Consider the following 19,431-nt stretch of genomic DNA (forward strand, 5'->3'; position numbering starts at 1 on the left):
GCATTTACTGTTTGCTGGATCCATACAATAGGACAACACATCTCTGGGAAGGCAGACTTGCTGAATGCATGACAGGTACAAAATATGCATTCAAGTTAAGATCTGTGTACCACCATGTGGAGAGCCTGGTTCAAACATGGCTTAAAGAAAGAGGCCATGAAGGTACTCAGCTAAGGGAAAAATAAAAGGCAGCTGTAAAGCAGCAGTTCCCAGGCTTGATTCTGTAAATAATTAAGGTTCTCAGCCACCTTTTATATAAACAACAAGATTCTCAGACCGTTTTCTCAAAAACAGGCAGATATCCTGTCCTTGGCTGCTCTGGGAACAGATGGCCATTCTGGGAACAGATATAAAGGTTTTGAGAACTTTTCATACCATGGTGGGAACACTGATCTTGGTTTCAATAAACAAACTTCAGGTATTGTAAACAAAAGGAGGAGCTGAAGTTTTCTCTACAGCCTATCAGGAGCTCAGATTTTGCAATATGCATGAAGTGAATTAACACTGTTATAAAAGGTGCCTGGTTAATCAATAAATCACAGTCAATGCTGACCAACAAAGGTGGGTCGTCTCCCTTCACTTCAACACCACCAAACTGCCAAGCATGCAAAAGCTGCAACAGCTGATAATTGTTTTAAAGGAAAAGGCACTCAAAAATCTTCCTGTCCCTTGGTAATGAGTACAATGAAGAAAATTTCTTCATTCAAAGACATGAACGTAGATTTAGATCATTTCAGTATTACATTCTTAAGTGGGAAAAAAGGTGCATTTATTTCTCCAGTAAAAATAGTATTCATGCAATTATGATGTTCTTTAGGGTGGGATTAACTTTATTTATTTTCTGTGTTCTGAAAGATTCAGATAACTAAACTACTTTACTGAACTGCTGAGAGATGTGTGTCTGCAGGGCTCTTTAAGTCAGGTTTCAGAGATGTTCTCTCCTCCACTGACAGGGTGACCAGACTTCCCAGGTCCACATGTCTGAACAATTTAAGTAATTTGTACCACAACTCATCAACCAACAGTTACCTCTCACTGCAGACTCTCCTTTTTTTTACTATTTTGAAGTTAAAAGCACAAAATCATATCATCAATTTCAAACTTTAGGTCTCCACATTACAGACTTTTCCTTCATCTGTCTCATAATGAAAAGGAAGCTGCACTTCAGAGAGCTGAACATCACACTAAGAATAAACACAGACCCTGACATAAATAGCATTTATGAAAAATTACCATTTCCTCCCATCCTTACCACACCTTTTTAACCTTTCATTCACTTTAAACCAATGTGACCAAAGTGCAACATTCTCATTTATCCCATTTTGCCACCTTACAATAGTCACACTGGTAGAAATGTTCCCATTCCAGTGATCCTCACTCAGCCCCTACTGCTCCCAAAAGAAAAGTCAGGAGCAGGTGAGGACAAGGATACAGGAGAGGAACCAGAGGCAGCAATAAAAGGCAACAGGCACACAGTGACCTCTGTGGGACCTCACTCATCGTGACATTTACTACCACTGTGCTCCTACAGCAGCAATTTGTCATTCACTTAAGCACTTTGTTCAAGTAAGGGAGAAAGGCAACAGAATCAGTAAATCCAAGCACCAGCTGGATTTAAGCCACAGCACAAAAGAGATTTGAAATCAGTAATTTCCTTTGGGGGAGTGCAGATACTCACTTGGTTGCACAGCATCAGAGCTGAATTGTCTTGATGATCAGAAAGAAAAAAAAAATGCTTTTAGGATCAATTTTTCCATCTACTGGAATCTAAACTGATAAAAATGGTCAAATCAGATTATTAGAACTGTGTGTTTTAGGAAATACCATTGAATATAGATTCAGGAGACTGATTTTTTAATATTTATTTAGTAAAACTCACTATACAAACAAAAGGTTATCACAACAGTGGAATATGCAGGGTTATAGTTTCTCCTTCAAGCTGCTTCTCTTCTTCAGTAAAAACACATATATACATTTACAACTATTTCCCTTTAAACACTGGGATTCATATATTAAAACATACCTGGTAAAATAAGCTTAAAATAATTTCACATTGCTTGGAAAAAGATTTGAGTAATTTACTCTTACCAGAGTGCCATTGTTGCACAGTATTCAAAAAAATGAACGACCACTAAAATATAGAGTAAAACATTTAAAAGTACATTTATTTCAAATGTGGGCAAAATATCAATATAAAAGAAAATAGAGTATAAGAAATAAAAATAAAGTACAAAACATTTTCATCTTTGACATCCATAATTTAATAGATAGCAAGCCCTTTCATTTTTACATCCAAATTACACTTTTGGCTGAAGTACCATAATTTATTTTAAAATGCTTAAAAATGGGCTCATCATGATACCTAAAGTGGGCTCTTTTAAAATGGTAGTATAATACAAAACATAGTAAATTATGTTTCAGCATAATAAAATTACACATCCTAAAAAAGATGCAGTTTATTTTTGCTTTCCTGCTTTAAACTGCTCATCATCCCTAGGAAAACAGCTGGAAAACAGCATCCACAGGAAGTTCTAGTTGCTTTGTACAATGGCTGAACAGCTAGATATAATGCTCCAAGGATCCTGGAGCAGTAAGGCATTTTACTATCCATCAAGTAAATTTATATGTAAGCTTGTTAAGGAAGAACAACTGTAAGAAATGACAGCAAAATACAAATTCTATAAAAAACATGTATAAAGACACAGAGGCCTTACTGGTCCCTCCACTGCATTTATCAAACAGGGTCTGTAATCTTCAGAAAAAGCTTTCTTCATATGAAAGTAACTTGTGCTAAATATTTCCCTTAGTGGCAAAGTTCTTTTCCCATTGCCTAATATTCTACTATTTACTAATTTATTCTACTATTTACTAATATTTACTACTCCTTTGTGGCCACCCTGCCTTCCTTCTCCTTTGAAGTATTTCCCATCAAAAAGTAATTCCATACTGAATTTAAGCTAATTTCCTGGGTGTTAAACTACCCTACCAAGTAAATATTACATATCCTAAAAAATTACAAATAATTAGTTCTTAATTAAGAAAAACTTTTAGTAAACCATACTCCCCTAAGCAGCAGAATGTCTTTACACAAAAAGGATATGATTCATAATCCAGTGTTTGAGTAAGCACTCCAGTCAGGACAAACTCAGCATTGTGGACATCTGGAAATATCAAAATTCATACAGTTCATATCCTACACAGAAATTCTGCCTCATTCTGCAGGTATCTCACACCTGGCACTGTTACTAAATACAGCATTTCTTGGGGCTCTACACTAAAGTGAAAATAACTAAAGTGAAAACCCCTAACTCAGTTGATGAATACTGAGATGGTGCCCTGGTTTCAGGTAATTTTCTTCTTAGTAGCTGGTACAGGGCTGTACTTTGAATTTAGGATGAGAATAATGTTGGTAACACACTGATGTTTCAGTTGTTGCTAAACGCAACAATTTATGATGATCTGTCTATAAAATAACTATTAGATATATCCAGCAAACAGCTGGCTTAGATTTCTCCATGGTTTGCAGGATAGTCCATGTATTCCTCTATTAGTATCTGAAAGGTTCAAAAGATCTCTGTATAATAATAATAATAATAATTGGGAAATAGAAAAAAAAAAAAGAAATCAAAGTAACAGTTAAACTGTTCAATCGCAACAAAAGCTTACACCTACCTATGCCTCGTGCAAAATATTCTCGACATAAATGCAGGTCATTTTCACAGGAAATCAAGATTATCTCTGGCAAACTCTAAAGGAAAGAAAGGAATGGTTAGCTCAGAAAAACATGGTAAGGTATTATAAATAAATTTTAGAAAGCAACACAACACACTTTGTTCTGCTTATGCTCCATGAGTTTTCTAAAGGAAGGTTGTTTGGACAATACTTTTCCTCCTGCACACTCCACAATGGCTTTCATGGTGGAAAGACTGGGACAAATTCCAGGTGTAATGTAAAAATATTTCCCCTAAAAAGAGAAAAGAACAAGAAAAAGCATTATTATGCTATTTGATTTCTGTAAAACATGAAGTTTTAATGTCGTGTGACACTTTTATACAACAGGGCAGGCTTTGTAAGCTGGGGTTGGGCTTATGGACACAGATTCATCAGTTGATGAGTTGTCCTTAATTACTGCTGATGTTTCCCCTGGAGGGGCAAATGCACAATTTTGATGAATTTGAACAGTTCAGGTGTGTCTTTTTCTGAACCTGTAAAGTAACAACTGCAGCTTGGTGAGACACATCAGAACAATGCTCCTTACTTCTTTGAGCACAGGGACATCTCAAGTGTTACAAAAGAACTTTTACTTTTTAATTAACACCCAATTTATTGCTTCCTGACAAAAATTATTCTACTACTTAACTGAGACAGGTGACCAAATCACAAAGTAGATTATCTCTGTTTATCAGCCAGGAATAAAAACCAGAAAACACCTTGCTATTTAATCTGCAAAACTGAGAGCAAAATGTAGCATTTAGACGTAATGGAAGACATAGATCCTTATTCATTACAGGTAGAAAAAATACCTGCTTTAGGTGGTTTACCTCCATAAACAGTCTGTAATTCAGTTAGGCTGAAGAATCTTTAGCAACTCAGATCTCCAGAAACCTCTTTGCATTGTAATGTAATTTTAACCAGAGGCACAAAAACATCTCCCACCATCCTAGCAAACAGCCTGGTGGAAATGCAGTCTCCAAGGAGATTCACACTAGAACTCCCTAAGGCTGAGGGCAAACTCACTCACACTCCCATTTCTATGGGCAAGTGCTCTGGCTGTGAGGCTGGTGTGAAAAAGAAAAAAGAAAACAAAGAAAATAAAGTCCCTTCCATAAACGGCTTTTTGCAAGTAACAGAGCAATGTTCTAAATTTTGGAAGGGAACAAATGTACTGAGAATGGTTAACATCTACAGGATCCAGTCATTCAGAGGATTTACATCCACTCCAACACTCCAATGCTTAGGCAGAAAACAGGCATAAAGTCAAAACCAAACTTTACAACAAATGTTTCACCTTATATTCCAGCCTGCTCTACTGCTTTCAGCTATAAAACCTGTGGTCCCAATGCTGAAAAAATCAGGTTAAAAAACTCCCAAGTATTTAAATGCTGTGGCAAACTGCATACCTTGAACAGTGGAGCTACTTGTGCTCTCTTTAGAGACTCCTCTAAACTAAAGCAGAAAAGCACTTCAGCTTCAGCATCTCTGAGCACAAAGTTCTGCTCATCTGAAAAAGAGAGACTGATGATGTGGCACACAAAACACAGACATCCCCATGGCCCAGGATGGAATCTGAGCAGAACATCCTGGTGCAGAGTGGCTCTGACTGGCAGACACCTACTAGAATTTAACATGATTAAAACATCCCTCTTCAGTAGGCTTCTTACAAATGTGACTCCCAAATACTTAGGGAATTAAATTGTGTTTTACACTTGCATACCTAACAACAATCACTGTCTTATCAAGTCTCTTTTTCTAACTTATTGGAGGTACTTGCAAATTTTTATTTTTTGATTCTCTGCACAGGAGAATAAACTTAATCCTTCTGATTGATCAAATTCAAATTACTGTGACCACCTATGGGAGCCCAGAAACTCTCTTCAAGTCCTCACAAAGTCCTCTTTTCCTAACAGGAAGAACTTTCCATTTGTTTTACTTGTCCTGGTATTCACCCAATTTTTCTTTTTTTTATTAGGGAAGGAATTTTAGTGTTTATCTTTCCACAGAAACTATGTCAAACACATTTCTAAATCAAATTTAATCCAAAACTCCTAAGTCTAAAAACCAAAACCAAAAAATTATACAGAGAACAAATTGGTCTGTCCAAGGACAATTCTGACAACTTGTTAGAGAGTGTTAATACTCTTCCAAGGGACAAAAGAAACAGTTAAGACAATTTTTGTAAACAATTGCCATGTTTTCCATCATTACAGCAGGTACAATACTGGAACTAACCCATTAGCTACAAATCAACCTAATTTCAGAAAATAAGTAAAGTACTTCAAGTACTAGATCACAACAGCCACCCTAAATCCCCTGATTTTCCTCATCTTCTAAGAGTTTTCAAATTAATCAGTTTCTCAGCTCACTGATGCTGAAATAAGCAAATTGCCTTCTTGAGATTTCTAAAAATGTTTGCTGGTTTATTAGTTAATGATCCATAGATTCAAGTCTTCACAGTGATTAGCCAGTGCTGTTATACATTTTTTTCTTACAATTATAAATGCACAAAACAATCATCACCATAAACCAAATAATCACCCTCTCAGAAAGGGTGAATTAAAAAATTAAGCAGCCATGAGTAAAAACCTACAAAATGGCTACACAAGAAAGAAATACAATACTTAACAATATCCAACCATTTAATCACCCTAACACTAACTTTTTAAGTGTGTTTTTCTTCCATTTAAGGGGAAAAAACTATATTAAAACAAATGAAAATTAAATTAAACAAAATATTCTGCTGAAAGAGAACTTGATTTAAAGAAAGAAAATCAAACACAGTATGGTTAAGCAAAGCTGTCACAAGAATAAAACAACACTCTAACTCAAGTGGAGTACAAACTAGCTGCTAATATCTTTATTTAAAATCTTTGCAAATTATTCTTCAAGAGGTGTGAATGATGACAATCAGACTTGTTGTAGAATTAGAATTTCTCCTTTCAAAAGTTGAACTCCTTAGAAAACTGGTAAAAAACACTGAAGTCAGAAGACAAAACATCAAAATGTTTTTAAATATGTCAATGAACATTTATTTTACTGTAGGAATTGACACTAATTTAACTTACCAACAAATTTCTGGCATTTGAAACACTCTTCTAACCACTCTGGAGTTACTATGTGCTTGACTACAGAAATTGCTGTCAGGAATTTGACAGTTCGGGTCACTTTACTGGCAATGAGATGGGTGCACTTCTGGGCAGAGTCTGCTACTTCACCCCCAAGGATGTACAGTTTCTGAAAGTTGTACAAAACACAAACCAGAATGGAATAGTTGTTAAAAAATAGAGGGGAAAAAGAAACTTAATATCATATCATCTCATCAAATCAAACTAAGCTCCTAATGAAAGAGTAAATATAGATTTATGTGTTGCAGTGCTTCCTTTACTCAAGCTGATTAATTTCTATATAATTTACAGCCACTGAAAATCCAGGTATTTCCAGACATAAACATCACCTAGCAAGATTAAAAACAATTTCCCACTTCTGCAGTTTTTTGATTTTGGGTTGTGCTTTTTTAAAGCAAGGAACTAACTGTAAGACACAAAATATTTTTTTTTTCAGTGAAACAGGGTATTAAATGTAAAGTATGCAATCATAAGAATATATAATAATTTTGCTCTCTTCTGTAGGTGTGTACAGTACACACTGTAGCTACAGCAGTATACAGAGTAGCTACAGCAAACTTAATTTTGCTAGATTTTTAAAGAGAAAAGCATCTCATGAAAACCACATTTTCCACATGCATTTTTGATGATACTGAGCAACTATTCCCTTTTCCTTGGTTAAGCCACCTAACTCAAACTAGCTCCTCACAGTTGCTACCTTATCAATTAAGCCAGTCATTATGTGAAGGAATGAGTGACACAATGAACGAGCTGCTGAGGCATATCAGATTACCACAGGTGTCAGAGATAAAAGAGTGCTCCCCTCATAAAGATTTCAAGGATGAAAAAATATTAGAACAGCTTTAGTAACCATGCACCTTGGACTTCTGATTGAGACAATTTGCACAAATAAATAAAACCCACACCAATATCTGTAAGTATAAATAATTAACAGACTAGGGTTTTTATTGCATGAATGCTTTGGAGTCCCAAAGCAAGAAGGCCTAAGGGTTGGTTAGGTTAGAAGGCCTAAGAGGTCTCTGTGCACTCCACTGCTCTGATTATGATGAGCACAAAGCACAGGGACAGTGCTTGTGGCTCTTCTCTACCATGCTCTGATGGTTAGCATAAAGATGATCCATAAAAATATTATTTAATGACACTGAATCTCTCCAGTATTTACTTCCTTCCTGGTAACACTCAGTGAACAGGACATTGTACCCCTGAAAGGCAAAGGCTGATTTTCCACATTCACCTCAAGCACTCACACCCATGAGTGCAGACCTTGCAACGCTTCCACTCCGATGTGGAAGGGACCCTTTGGCCATACAGGTACAAAGATCACTCCTCCATCTCAGTAAGTGAGGAATATCCAGCCCCAGTTAGGTACCCAAACTCTGCAGGGGTTTGCTACCATCAGTGCTGATAGGTTTACATTCAACTTCATAAGCTCTGAGGCTGAGGTTGATTTTTTTAAATTTGTGAGCCATAGCTGTTACCAAAACAGATTCTCTACATAATTAGCCTGGAACCAACACCACAGAAACAAGAAGTTGATACTGGAATTTTATGGGATACACTGAAAAATATTTTATGTCCCAAAATATTCAATATCAAGCTTCAAATGCACACACTGCAAGGGAAAAAAGACCTCTGAAGCTGAACCACTTTAAAACCAAGTATAGGTGTAATAAAGAAAATATTTTATCTTTTTGAGGACATCAAAATATATTTTTCTACGAAATGTAGTAACCCAAACTAAGCCTCAGTTACTTCTCACTATATGAATGTTATAAATAACTTACTTTAAAGTTTTAGCAGAGCTTTATTAGGGAACAGAACAAAACCTCCCCAGGAACTTATCTCACACCTGCCATAAGCTTTGTCATCAGCTGTCTTTGAAGCATTTGGTACTACAGACAGCAACTCCACTAGAAGAGTCCTGGGTCTTATCCAGTACCACGATCACTCTTTTTCTCACCTAAATTTGGTCATGAAATTTGCTGATTTAAAAACAAATCTGGAAAGGGCTTTCTTGCTTTTTAAAGCAGTCCTACAGAAAGAAGCAAGTAGCACAGTAGTGTAAAGAAGCTAACTAAAGGAGAACAGCTATCAAATGAAACTTATTTCACATAGACCTACCCTAACCTCAGGGCTGGTAAGTACTGGTTTTTATCCACTAGGTATAGCAAAGTCTTAGCAAAAATTCAACATCCATAAAAAACTGTCAGATGTTTCAATGTAGCTCACAAGAGATAAGGCTGAAAGTCACCTTAATGTACTGTTGCACTTGCATAGGTTCAAATCCTGTGAAGAGCACCATTGGTGTCAGCTCAGGGGTGAGTTTCTTAGTAGGTGGAGGCAGGTCTTCAATCCTACAGAAAATGGGAAATACAGCAGAATGTGACATTTGAGCCCAAGGCTGCAGAACTGCCATTTTGAAATTTAGACAAGCACACTTTTGCAAGTTTTACCAATGGAATGACCCAGATGAATGAGAATTAGGCACAACTTTTTCTGAAAGGAAAAATCACCAGGCAGAGAACATGAAATATTCTCACACTCTTTCTGCACTCTCCCAGCTCTCTCAGTTATTGTTTTATTCCTGCCAGCTGAGGAACTGGCAACATCCAAAGCCCACTGACAGTTATTTCAGTGAGCAGGGCACAGGATGGTGCAGGCTGATGGGCAGCTGACACTTCTGAGGAACAGACAATAAAGGGGCATTGACTGCTCGCTGTTCTTACCTCGCTCTTTTGGAAGACGGCTGAAGACTGGCTTCATTCTGCTTTGGTTTCAAAGGCAACCTCACTCCCTGAAATCAGACCAGTTCCATGTTTAGATCTGAATTAAACAGGGAAAATGACTTCTATCCTGAATTAATCACAAATGAAAATTACACCCTGCTGCTGAATATGGGGTACCTAATACTGACACAACATGGCCAACAGCAATGCTGAGATTGAGCCAAAGCTTCTCCACAAACTTGGGTAACTCTGAAAGTGCACACCAAATAAAATATTGTGGGGCTTTTTTCCTTTAAATAACACTGCTAATTATCAATGGAAAAGCCAATGAATTAAATGAGGAAGAGACTTAAAAGCCTGTCCATTTGTTAAGTAAATGAAGACAACAATATTCTTCCTGGTGCTAAATTTAATGGAATGGTAATATCCCAGAAAATGCTGTTATAAACTCAAGTTTCCTAACTACATAAACAGAAGCTGGATAGAAAGTGCCACCTCCCCAGTACCAGATCCGCCCCCAGAGCATGTGCCCAGGGTGATCAAATGCAGCTTTTAGGCTCTGCTTGGTCTGAGTAACTTGAAACCACAGCTCTCAGGTGGAGGAGTCTGTGACATCTAGTTCTTTTTAACCTTCAATACCTGAAATTCAATGAAGAATGCTAAGAGGCACATGACCAGAAAGACAGGCAGCATTGTACCAGCCTTGCTGTGAGAATGTTCCTTTGGGAGGAACAAGCCACAGGGGTTTGTTCCCTGCTCTCAGGCCAGGCATTTTTAGGCTAGTCAGCCCTTAGCATGAGCAGCTGGAAAGAAAATGCACATATTCACATTTTGACAGACATCTCAACTCTGAAAATGCAAGAGGTAGATGGCATCAACAGCATCTGACAAGACAAGCTGTCCTCAGAAGAGGACCCCAAACCCCAAGACAAATAGAAATGTCTCCTGAGAAGGAGTGAAGTACCTTGTCCTCCCTGATACTTCCACGTGCCCAGCATTTTCTATTACCAAACCATATTCCTGGGTGGGCACCCAGAGGGCAGCTGGATGAGATTGCCTCCAGAAGCTCCTTTCAATCTAAATCACAAAACTCCCACCTCACATGGGCCAGAAGGGTCCCCATATAAATTCAGAAGGGGAGGGACCAAATTACCCATCAGACCCCTGAGGTCTCCATGTGCTACACAAGACAAAACATGGACAAAAACCTGCTGTGACTGACCCACACAAAGAATGTATCCAGTTTTAAGATGAGCTCAACTGCTATGTGGATGCAAAGGGTGGTGATAAGAAAACCAAAACTGAGTTGGTTAAAAGCTATTTTAAATCCTAATACTGGTTACTGAACCTTCTCAAGGACTTTTTTCTTTTGTAACAGCAGAATATTTTCCAACTTCAAGAAAATATGAAGACCACGAACTTCTAAAAGCATTTAGTTTTCTAAATGAGCGTTTTCTACAGGCCCATGAAACAAATCCACAAGGGTCTATGAGAAGAATGTTTCAAACTTATGGTCAGGAAAACAGTAGTGCCTATTTCTAGAGTTGAAAGATATTCAAGCTACAGTGCCCAGAATCCCCATTTAAAACATTGCTACAAATTGCATTTTGAGAGTTACTAAGCAGCTCTTTTCTGAAGAGTCTAAAAGTGACTGAGATACAAGTGATCCAAACACAAGAGGTGAGGCAAAACGTTTTTGTGCAATATAAAATGTCAACTAAGAGTCTCCTGTAGTACCAATTTGTCTACATCAAGACATACTGTGAAAAATTGAGTATAAATTGGAAATGGGAGGAAAATTTACAATACAAAAACATGAGATAGGTGTAAGGGCTGACAGGAAAACTGCAGCTTAATATGCAGAAAACTTACATTTTGCACAGCTCACAGCAAATATCATTCACAACAAAAATTTACTTCTCTTGTATGTTTTTCAAGGTACAATTTTCCATTGTTCATTCCTGCTGACATTTCAGGGTTATCAACTACACCTTTTAGCATGTATGGTATATTTTTAAATTTTAAAATACATGATATATATGCCCATGGTTTTAGTTCTTAGTAGATATCAGAGAGATGATATGAAGTAGTAGCACCCTTAACTTACATTATGTATCATACTTAAAATTCAGTCAATATTCTAACAAAATTCTTACTGATTTGGGGTATTCTGTCTTAAAAATCCTTATATGGTCTCATTTACAGAGTGTTAGGTGTTGGGAATTTGGCTGGCTAAGGACTGGAAAAGTACAAAACCGTGGCTAATTCCAAGTCCTGCACCTGCATAGATAGCATGTCCTTGGGCCTAGCTGTAGTAGGATAACAAACAGTGAAAGAGACATGAGAAAAGAGAGATGTAACCCCTGAGGAATGAGGAAGAGTTCATGGCATAGTTTAACCAATAGATTGCTTGGCTTACAGAATATTCATAAGCTTATTACTCGCTGTATAAGTGTTTGATACTTTCTTCAATAAACTGGACTGGACTGGGACCGGACTGGACTGGGCCTGTGATGAACCATCTGGTGTCCTGGTCCCCTTCCTGTGACAGTTAGGTACTGATTTAAAAAGTACTAAGGTCTGATGTAGAAACTGAAGAGTGAAACATCTAGCCTAAGGTGTGTCAACAGTAACTGAATTTTGTATATCTCACTAAAATTCCTTAATTATGCTAAAAGATTATTTCTCAGATTCCTCAAAGTAAAACAGAACATTAGCAAGAAGTACAACCAGGACAGGCAAGGAGTGATCTTATCAAAACAGCTGTATATATACAATAATTCAACATACCATTAGAATTTCTGGTGACACCTTTAATGGGACTCTCCAAGCATCTAAGGAACAGAGAACAGAACAAAAATAACACCACTGCCAAATTATTTCCACCAGAGCAAACACACTCCTGCTGATGGAACAGGCACATAAAACGCTGCAGAGCAGAGGGTTCTGTGACTCTTACCCAGCAGGTTGAGCACCAGGTGCTGGCTGGGGGAGAGCGGGTCCTGGAGGTTGAAGACGGTGTAGCGGCTGTGCTGGATCTGCCGCAGCGCCTCGAAGTTGCCCAGCAGGATGTCACAGAGCCACTGCGCGTTCACGCACGGGATCCGCCACTCCTTGGCCTTCTCGTACTTCAGCCCGCTGGCCCTTGGTGGGCAGAGAAAAGGAAAAAGAATTTGTATTGCAAAGAAAGTGGTGAAAATAGGAATTTCTAATAATAACCTAAAATATCAGTGGTTTTTATTGGTCTGTTGTTTGTTTTAACTGAGATAGAGGAGATACTCCAAAAAATGGTTTTGTTCTATGTGTCAGAACAAGCCAGTCAGGGGCAAACTTCTGCTGGAAACGGAATCTTTAGATCTGGATTTAAACTTTCCCTCCTCCAATGTTTTAGAATAATTATTAAAAAAGGTATTTTATTTATGGATGATCTAAGAGCATCACTTAGTAATATTATAAAATATCAAAGTTAGAAATTACTTCTGCTTTGCCTGTTTTCAGAAGGCCAAATTTATCATTTAATATGTGCTGCAACTTAGTTCAAGAAATAACACCACTAAGTTTATTGTTATCCAACTGCAGAACTGATTACAATTAACAATTTTATAACAAGCCACACGTAGCACCTCACTGTGGTGGTGTTTGAGGGTCCCCAGGATGAGGGAAGAGAAGAGAATCTTGACTCCATGTTTCAGAAGGCTGATTTATTATTTTATGATATATATTATATTAAAGGAAAATTATATATTAGAACTGTACTAAAGAAAGAAGACATCAGAAAGCCAGAAAGGAATGAATAATAAAATCTCGTGACAGACTTGGAGAGTCCAACACAGATGGCTTTCATTGGCCATTAATTAAAAACAATTCACATGCAACCAATCAAAGATGCACCTGTTGGTAAACCATATCCAGATCACATTCCACAGCCATCAGATAATCATTGTTTACATTTCTTTTCTGAAGCTTATCAGCTTCTCAGGAGAAAAATCCTAGTGAAAGGATCTTCATAAAATGTATCAGTGACACCTCACATTCAGAGAGGCACCACCTGGCAAGAGGCTGCTGAGAAAGCAAGGAGTGTAAAGCAGGGACTGTGGAGTGCAGCACTTACTCTTTGCAGATGAGAACTGTATTGCTGCGACACAGGTAGCCCGTGTATTTGGCACCTGCCAGGTAGGCCATGAGCTTGAGGTCATCTCTGTCACTGTCAACAAATCCTGTCACTGAGATTATCTGCAGGCAGAAAGACACTTGTAAGTAACTGAACATTGATAGCACTTACAAAACACTCCCATGCAAAATATGTTTCCATGACTAACTTTTTACATTACAATGAAATGCACAGCATGGTGTATAAAGCACTCAATTAAAGCGTGGCTTGCAGGATACAAACAGTACAATTTAAAAGTGATTTGTTTATACATAAAAATTTCAGGCTTCTAGTAACAGCTCTGATTCAGGAAGAATCATTTTCATTCTTCTGGTCAGCTTTTTTTTATTTACAGAGACCGCAGCATTATTATGGAAGAGCTCAGAGCTAATTTGCTTCTCACATGTCTGCCATGTCTGCCATCTTCCTTCTGCTGCTATTTACATAGAGGCACACACAAGAAAATGCTTACACTTACTTGCTCTAAAAATCTGAAAAATCTTACAGTCTAAAAATCTGAAAACTGTATTCTACTCTGCAATTTAGCCAAATAAACTGTGCTAGCTGATCATAGGTGGTGAACTGTAATTCCACATCCTCCATTATTATCTTTAATCCTGACAGGTTTTTGGTTTTGCCATTCTCACCTTTTCTTTAGGGAAAGGCAACAGTACTTCTGTTTAAAACTGTGTTTATTACATTGCATATTACATTTACTACTAACCACTGAGAAAACACACATGTTGTTATACTCTAATTTTCCCAAATATGTATTTCTTTTTATGCCAGTCAGGACAGGCTATCAGCAAGGCCATTATCCCATATGTCTGCATCCAGCACAAAGAAATCCAATGCCAAGACATACTTTGGCACCTTGGTTTATACAGCACAGTACATTCCAAGATGCCTCTCAATGAACTGAAGTTTTCCAATTCCATAAAATTCCACTTTCACAGCTCCTCATTCCACAGGCAACGGGACTGTGACCTCCTATCCTCTGATTAGCAGCACAGGCTTCTTTTTTAGGTATTTGCTAAGCACTGACTAAGAAAAACCCTTTAAAATCCTCTCAAAATCCTGGGTTATGGTGAGGAAGCACATGCTGTTCGATGTGCTGCTGCTATAAATGTGCAGCCTGGATTGCTGCTACCTTGCTGTGTGCAAGCCAGGCAATCTTTGCCCCTCAGTGTCTCAGAGTAACTCCCAAAGGCAGGTGTTACTCCTCACCACTCTGAACTCAGGGACACTTGCAAAGCACTGACAAACACCTGGCAGCAGCACCACATCAACACAGCACCTTAGGATTAACAGAAGCTTTTCTTCCAAGGCAAAAGAAATGTGTAAATCACTTTCTGGCTCTGTTTTAATACTGCTCATGGAATGAAGCAAGCATTCTTTCAAAGTAAGCTTTTCCTTCTTACATGTTGAGAACATGGCTTTCCTCCTGGTGGAAATGCCACTGGAAAATGAAGGGCTCGATGAGGTGGGACCATCTTCTTCTTCTTCAAGATTGCATTCAGCCAGTGTGCTGTAATACATCTCTTCCTTTCTCTTAAAGCCTAGGAACACAGGCACAAACAGCTTTTAAAACCCAAAATACATGCTTTCTTTTTAATACTTTTTCTACAAATGAAAACTTAGATATTAATTGTTTTTCTCTACATTTCAGATTCCTCTTTCTCACAGCATCTTCCTTGGTGCTCTCTGGAACAAGTCTACTACATACACTATGAAAATTTGTACCCTAAAAAACCACAAATAATTAAAAAAGCAATGAGAAACTTTATATTTGCTGTCTAAGCCTGAAGCACACAGTGCAAAGCCCTGCCTTTCCATGATAAAATGAAAGCATGCACCCAGCAGGTTCCCAGCTGGCTCACCTGAGCATACATGTTACTGACTTGGCTTTCACACAGAAGGTGAGTACATCTGCTCGTGAGGGTTGGGTCCACTGTCCCACCGTGTGCTTGGATGATCTGGTAAGAAAGCAAGTGCAGAACTTCTAGGATATAACTATTTTTACATTACATTAAGAAACAAAAAGTCTGAAATGAAAGTCCACCCTTTAGGACACTGCCATCATTAGCATCACTTCACTGAAGAGTTACCCCCCAAAACTAAGTTTGTTATCTAGCTTTAGAACAATTTTCAAAACAAAAAAGAAAATTAAATATGCAGCTTTTCACTGAACAAAAAGTCTATTTTTTAGAAGAAATGGAAAAAAATAAACAAAATAAAGATATATAAATAAAAATAACCCTTCTCATGTTTCTTATGTTTTGCAGTATAACTATTAAACAATTTTTCATGAACTATTCAATTCTATCTCAGCAATAAACACAAGTGCTGTTAAAAATGTCAACAGCTTACTTGATTATGCAAAATTGTAGGGAAAATTCAACTATAAAATCCATCAGAGGTTTCTGAAGAACATCAAAGTCCTCTTATTTAGGAAAGGATACAATCAGATTTTTCTGAAAAATAGAAGTTGGCAAAAAAATAGAAACACTCTATTCTTCCATCTTATTCACTCAGGTGGATACCTCACAGGCTACTAAATGCCAAAATTATATGCAAAAAAGAATGGTTTTATACAATCAAGTTAAAGCTAGACAGCGATGCTATATTACATTTGCTGTACTACAGCTGCCTGATTAAACCATAAATAACTGGGAAATAGTTAAGGCTGCAACTTATTTAGATCATGTTCTGATTGAAGACAATTAATTCAACCAGGCTGCACACCTAAAGTATTTCTATTACTTTTTCTGGGCAGCAGCAGTTGAATATTTTTTTTTAGTTTGTAACAGAAGAATTACATAAAAGGATGCCTAAAGAAGAGTGAACAGTGCTGAAGTACTTCCAATGTTTTCTTTTAGAATTTAGGGACTATGACATGATGTTCTATTATATTATGCACAATCTTACCCGTTTCCAGGTCGCTAGCAGCTGCTTGTCAGACATCTGCTCTGGGTAATCAGCAATTGCAAAGACACAGCCCAGTAGGAAATACTCTTCTGGAACTGCAATAGTTTGGCACATAAAGAACAAACAATTAAATACTTCAAAGTCTGAAGAATTCATCTCAAAATACATTTGCTACACTGACCTCCTTCTATTACCAGGTTATAAACCTCTTTTAAGTTCCTTGGAAAAAGTAGGATCCAAAATTCCAAAGCTGAAAGCCTTTAAGGCACAGCTCAACCCAGAGTCTGATTTTGTTCAGAGTAGTTTTTTTTTCCTGGATGAAGAGGGGCTAAAGGGTCACCAGAAAGAAAAGATAAAACTACTTCATCTTTTATAGAGATCAGCTCTGAACAGCCAAAATAATCATAAAGCTTTCAGTTCTACTATTAATTCAAAGCAAGGTGCAACAATATTCCAAAACTGAATCTTCAATAATTTACTGGTATTTCTGAAATTGTAGCTGTTTGAAAGCTTCCCCCTCCCCCTCTTCCAAAGGAAAGTTTTTAAACAATTGTGCTATGCGTTTACTAACACTGTTCTGAAAATAGGTTGTGTGCTTGTGGTATCAACTGTATATTTGCAAAGAGAATGCTCTCAGCACTCTCATGCTTTTCAGATTGCTGGATCATCATTAGCTATTATTTGAATAAAAGAATAAGTATTATTATAATATTTTAATTATAATAATATTGTAATTTTTGTAATATTATATGTAATATTATGTAAGTATTTGCCTAAAAATCAGAAAAAACAGTTCTGAGCCAGGAGTGGCATTTCTTACAATCCCATCCTGTAAGTGCAGCATTACTTCTTGATATTCTACCCCACTTTATGTAATTAGCTACTTTTTCCCAGGATCAGAAGGCAACGATTACTAACTCTCCACTGCTGGATCGTGCCCAAAAAGCGGCTGCTGCTGCAGTTGCTGCTGTTGCTGCTGGTGGTGTTGTGGCTGCTGGGCTGCAACTGGAAGCTGTAGTGCTTGAGGTGTCTGAGTTAAGTGCTGCGCTGCCTGATTCTGCATTTGCTGCTGCTGGTGCTGCTGGTGCAGTCGCTGTAAGTGCTGCTGCTGCAGCTGCTGCTGCTGATGTTGCAGCTGTTGCTGTTGCAGCTGCTGCTGTTGCAGGTTCTGCTGCTGCAGCTGTTGCAGCTGCTGCTGTTGCTGCTGCAGCTGTTGCAGCTGCTGTTGCAGCACGTGCTGCTGCTGGAACTGGAGCTGCTGCGGAGGGCGGTGCAGCTGCTGCTGCGCGTGGAGCGGCTGCTGCGGGAACTGGAGCTGCTGCTGGGAGAACTGGTGCTGCTGATGGACTTGCTGCTGCTGCTGCTGCTGGGGAAACTGGTGAGGCTGCTGCTGCTGGAAAGGCTGCTGGGAGATCTGGGGTTGCTGCTGCTGCTGGAGCTGCATAAGTTGCTGAGGTTGAAGGTGTAAAAGAGGATGGTGCTGTTGCTGCTGTGCTTGATGTGACTGCTGCAATAAATGTGTCTCTGGTGTTAGTTTCACTTGACTAAACAGCACCACATTTGGATGTCCCTGTTGGCTATGATTTACTTGTTGTTCTAAACTTTTTGTAGGTGCTGAAAGTGATTGTAATATCTAGAAAACAAAGATTATTTTTGTGACCTTTTGGTTGTCATTCGGTTTTAAAAATATTTAAAGAACTACTGGGAAAATACAATTCCTACAAGAAAAGAACCCTACACCTAAATACCTTGTGAGCTAAACAAAATCTTTAAGTGCCTAATAGCAAAATGAAAAGACAGGACTTACACAAAAAGAAGAGTGGAGCTGCATGTGACTCCTAATAAACAGCAATGCACATTTTAGTTAAATTTAAGATTAAAGCCCATCCCTGTATTATTAATAATTTTTCCAACAGCATTATGACTATTAACACTATATTAATAATTACATTGATCAACTGCAATATTAATTTTTAAATCCCGCTGGCCCATTAAATTCAGATCTTAGTTTCAAAGTCCTATTTTCACTTAAAAATTGCTAATGATACCTTCATTAATTAGTGCTGTTTTGAACTAATTCAGAAAAATACAGCTTGTGTTTTAATCTCAATATCAAAAAGCAAAGAAACATTGATCTGCTGAGCACTAAGGGTTTCTTGGGAAAAAACCCCACACAATCTAACCTCCCTACTTAAGAATACTAGAGTGCTGAAGTAATCTAGAATTTAATTATATTTTTAAACATATAACCCACTGCTAAAAAGAAAAATCATTTCACACTAGGAAGACACAAGCTAGGAAGCAAATTTCACAGCAGGAAGACACAAGTTAGAAAGCAAATTTTTTTGCATCAGAAAAGGGATAATTAGGCAAAGTTCTAATAGATTAAGATAAGTTCTACATATTTATTAAAATATTTTATTATAAACTACCTATTACAAATGAGAAGGAGCAAAAGGAAATTCTAGACTTGCCATTCATGAAGTCTTTTAAACATGAAATCAACTTTGATGAATCCTGCAAAGCTTGTTTCCTTCACCCTCACTACTTCAACACACACAGTGTCACCTTCAGCAACGTGTGTGTGAGAGATGAATCAAAGCCCCTCACCAGAGCACAAAGCCAATTACTGTATCCTCTCAGCCATCCACCAACTCTCCATCAGAGGTGGCTCAAGTGTTTTCACAATGCACATCAAAACACCTCAGGTGTCATTAAATAATTCTGATGTGGTTGGTATTGCACCCATGTGCAGCCATGATTACCAATGCATCACCCATCGCTC

General features: G+C 37.8%; 1 protein-coding gene across 2 annotated transcripts in view; it reads right to left on the minus strand.

Moving 5' to 3' along the window:
* Nucleotides 1-1,859: 1,859 nt before the first annotated feature.
* PAXIP1 (PAX interacting protein 1) overlaps nt 1,860-19,431 on the minus strand; it is a 32,171-nt gene continuing 14,599 nt past the window's right edge. The window contains exons 7-21 of one of the 2 annotated variants that reach the window (XM_074551178.1): nt 17,565-18,153; nt 16,647-16,741; nt 15,599-15,694; nt 15,140-15,277; nt 13,680-13,801; nt 12,528-12,712; nt 12,359-12,402; nt 9,569-9,636; nt 9,094-9,196; nt 6,783-6,951; nt 5,121-5,221; nt 3,830-3,964; nt 3,673-3,748; nt 3,097-3,161; nt 1,860-2,622 (exon numbers count right to left, since the gene is read on the minus strand). In XM_074551178.1, coding sequence (XP_074407279.1) covers nt 2,611-2,622; nt 3,097-3,161; nt 3,673-3,748; nt 3,830-3,964; nt 5,121-5,221; nt 6,783-6,951; nt 9,094-9,196; nt 9,569-9,636; nt 12,359-12,402; nt 12,528-12,712; nt 13,680-13,801; nt 15,140-15,277; nt 15,599-15,694; nt 16,647-16,741; nt 17,565-18,153 — 1,998 coding nt within the window. In that variant the 3' untranslated portion in view covers nt 1,860-2,610. Of the gene's footprint in view, nt 2,623-3,096; nt 3,162-3,672; nt 3,749-3,829; nt 3,965-5,120; nt 5,222-6,782; nt 6,952-9,093; nt 9,197-9,568; nt 9,637-12,358; nt 12,403-12,527; nt 12,713-13,679; nt 13,802-15,139; nt 15,278-15,598; nt 15,695-16,646; nt 16,742-17,564; nt 18,280-19,431 lie in introns of both variants that reach the window. The other variant, XM_074551125.1, reaches the window with a different exon arrangement.

The sequence above is a fragment of the Zonotrichia albicollis genome, chromosome 1, assembly GCF_047830755.1.
Source record: "Zonotrichia albicollis isolate bZonAlb1 chromosome 1, bZonAlb1.hap1, whole genome shotgun sequence".
Lineage (NCBI taxonomy): Eukaryota > Metazoa > Chordata > Aves > Passeriformes > Passerellidae > Zonotrichia > Zonotrichia albicollis.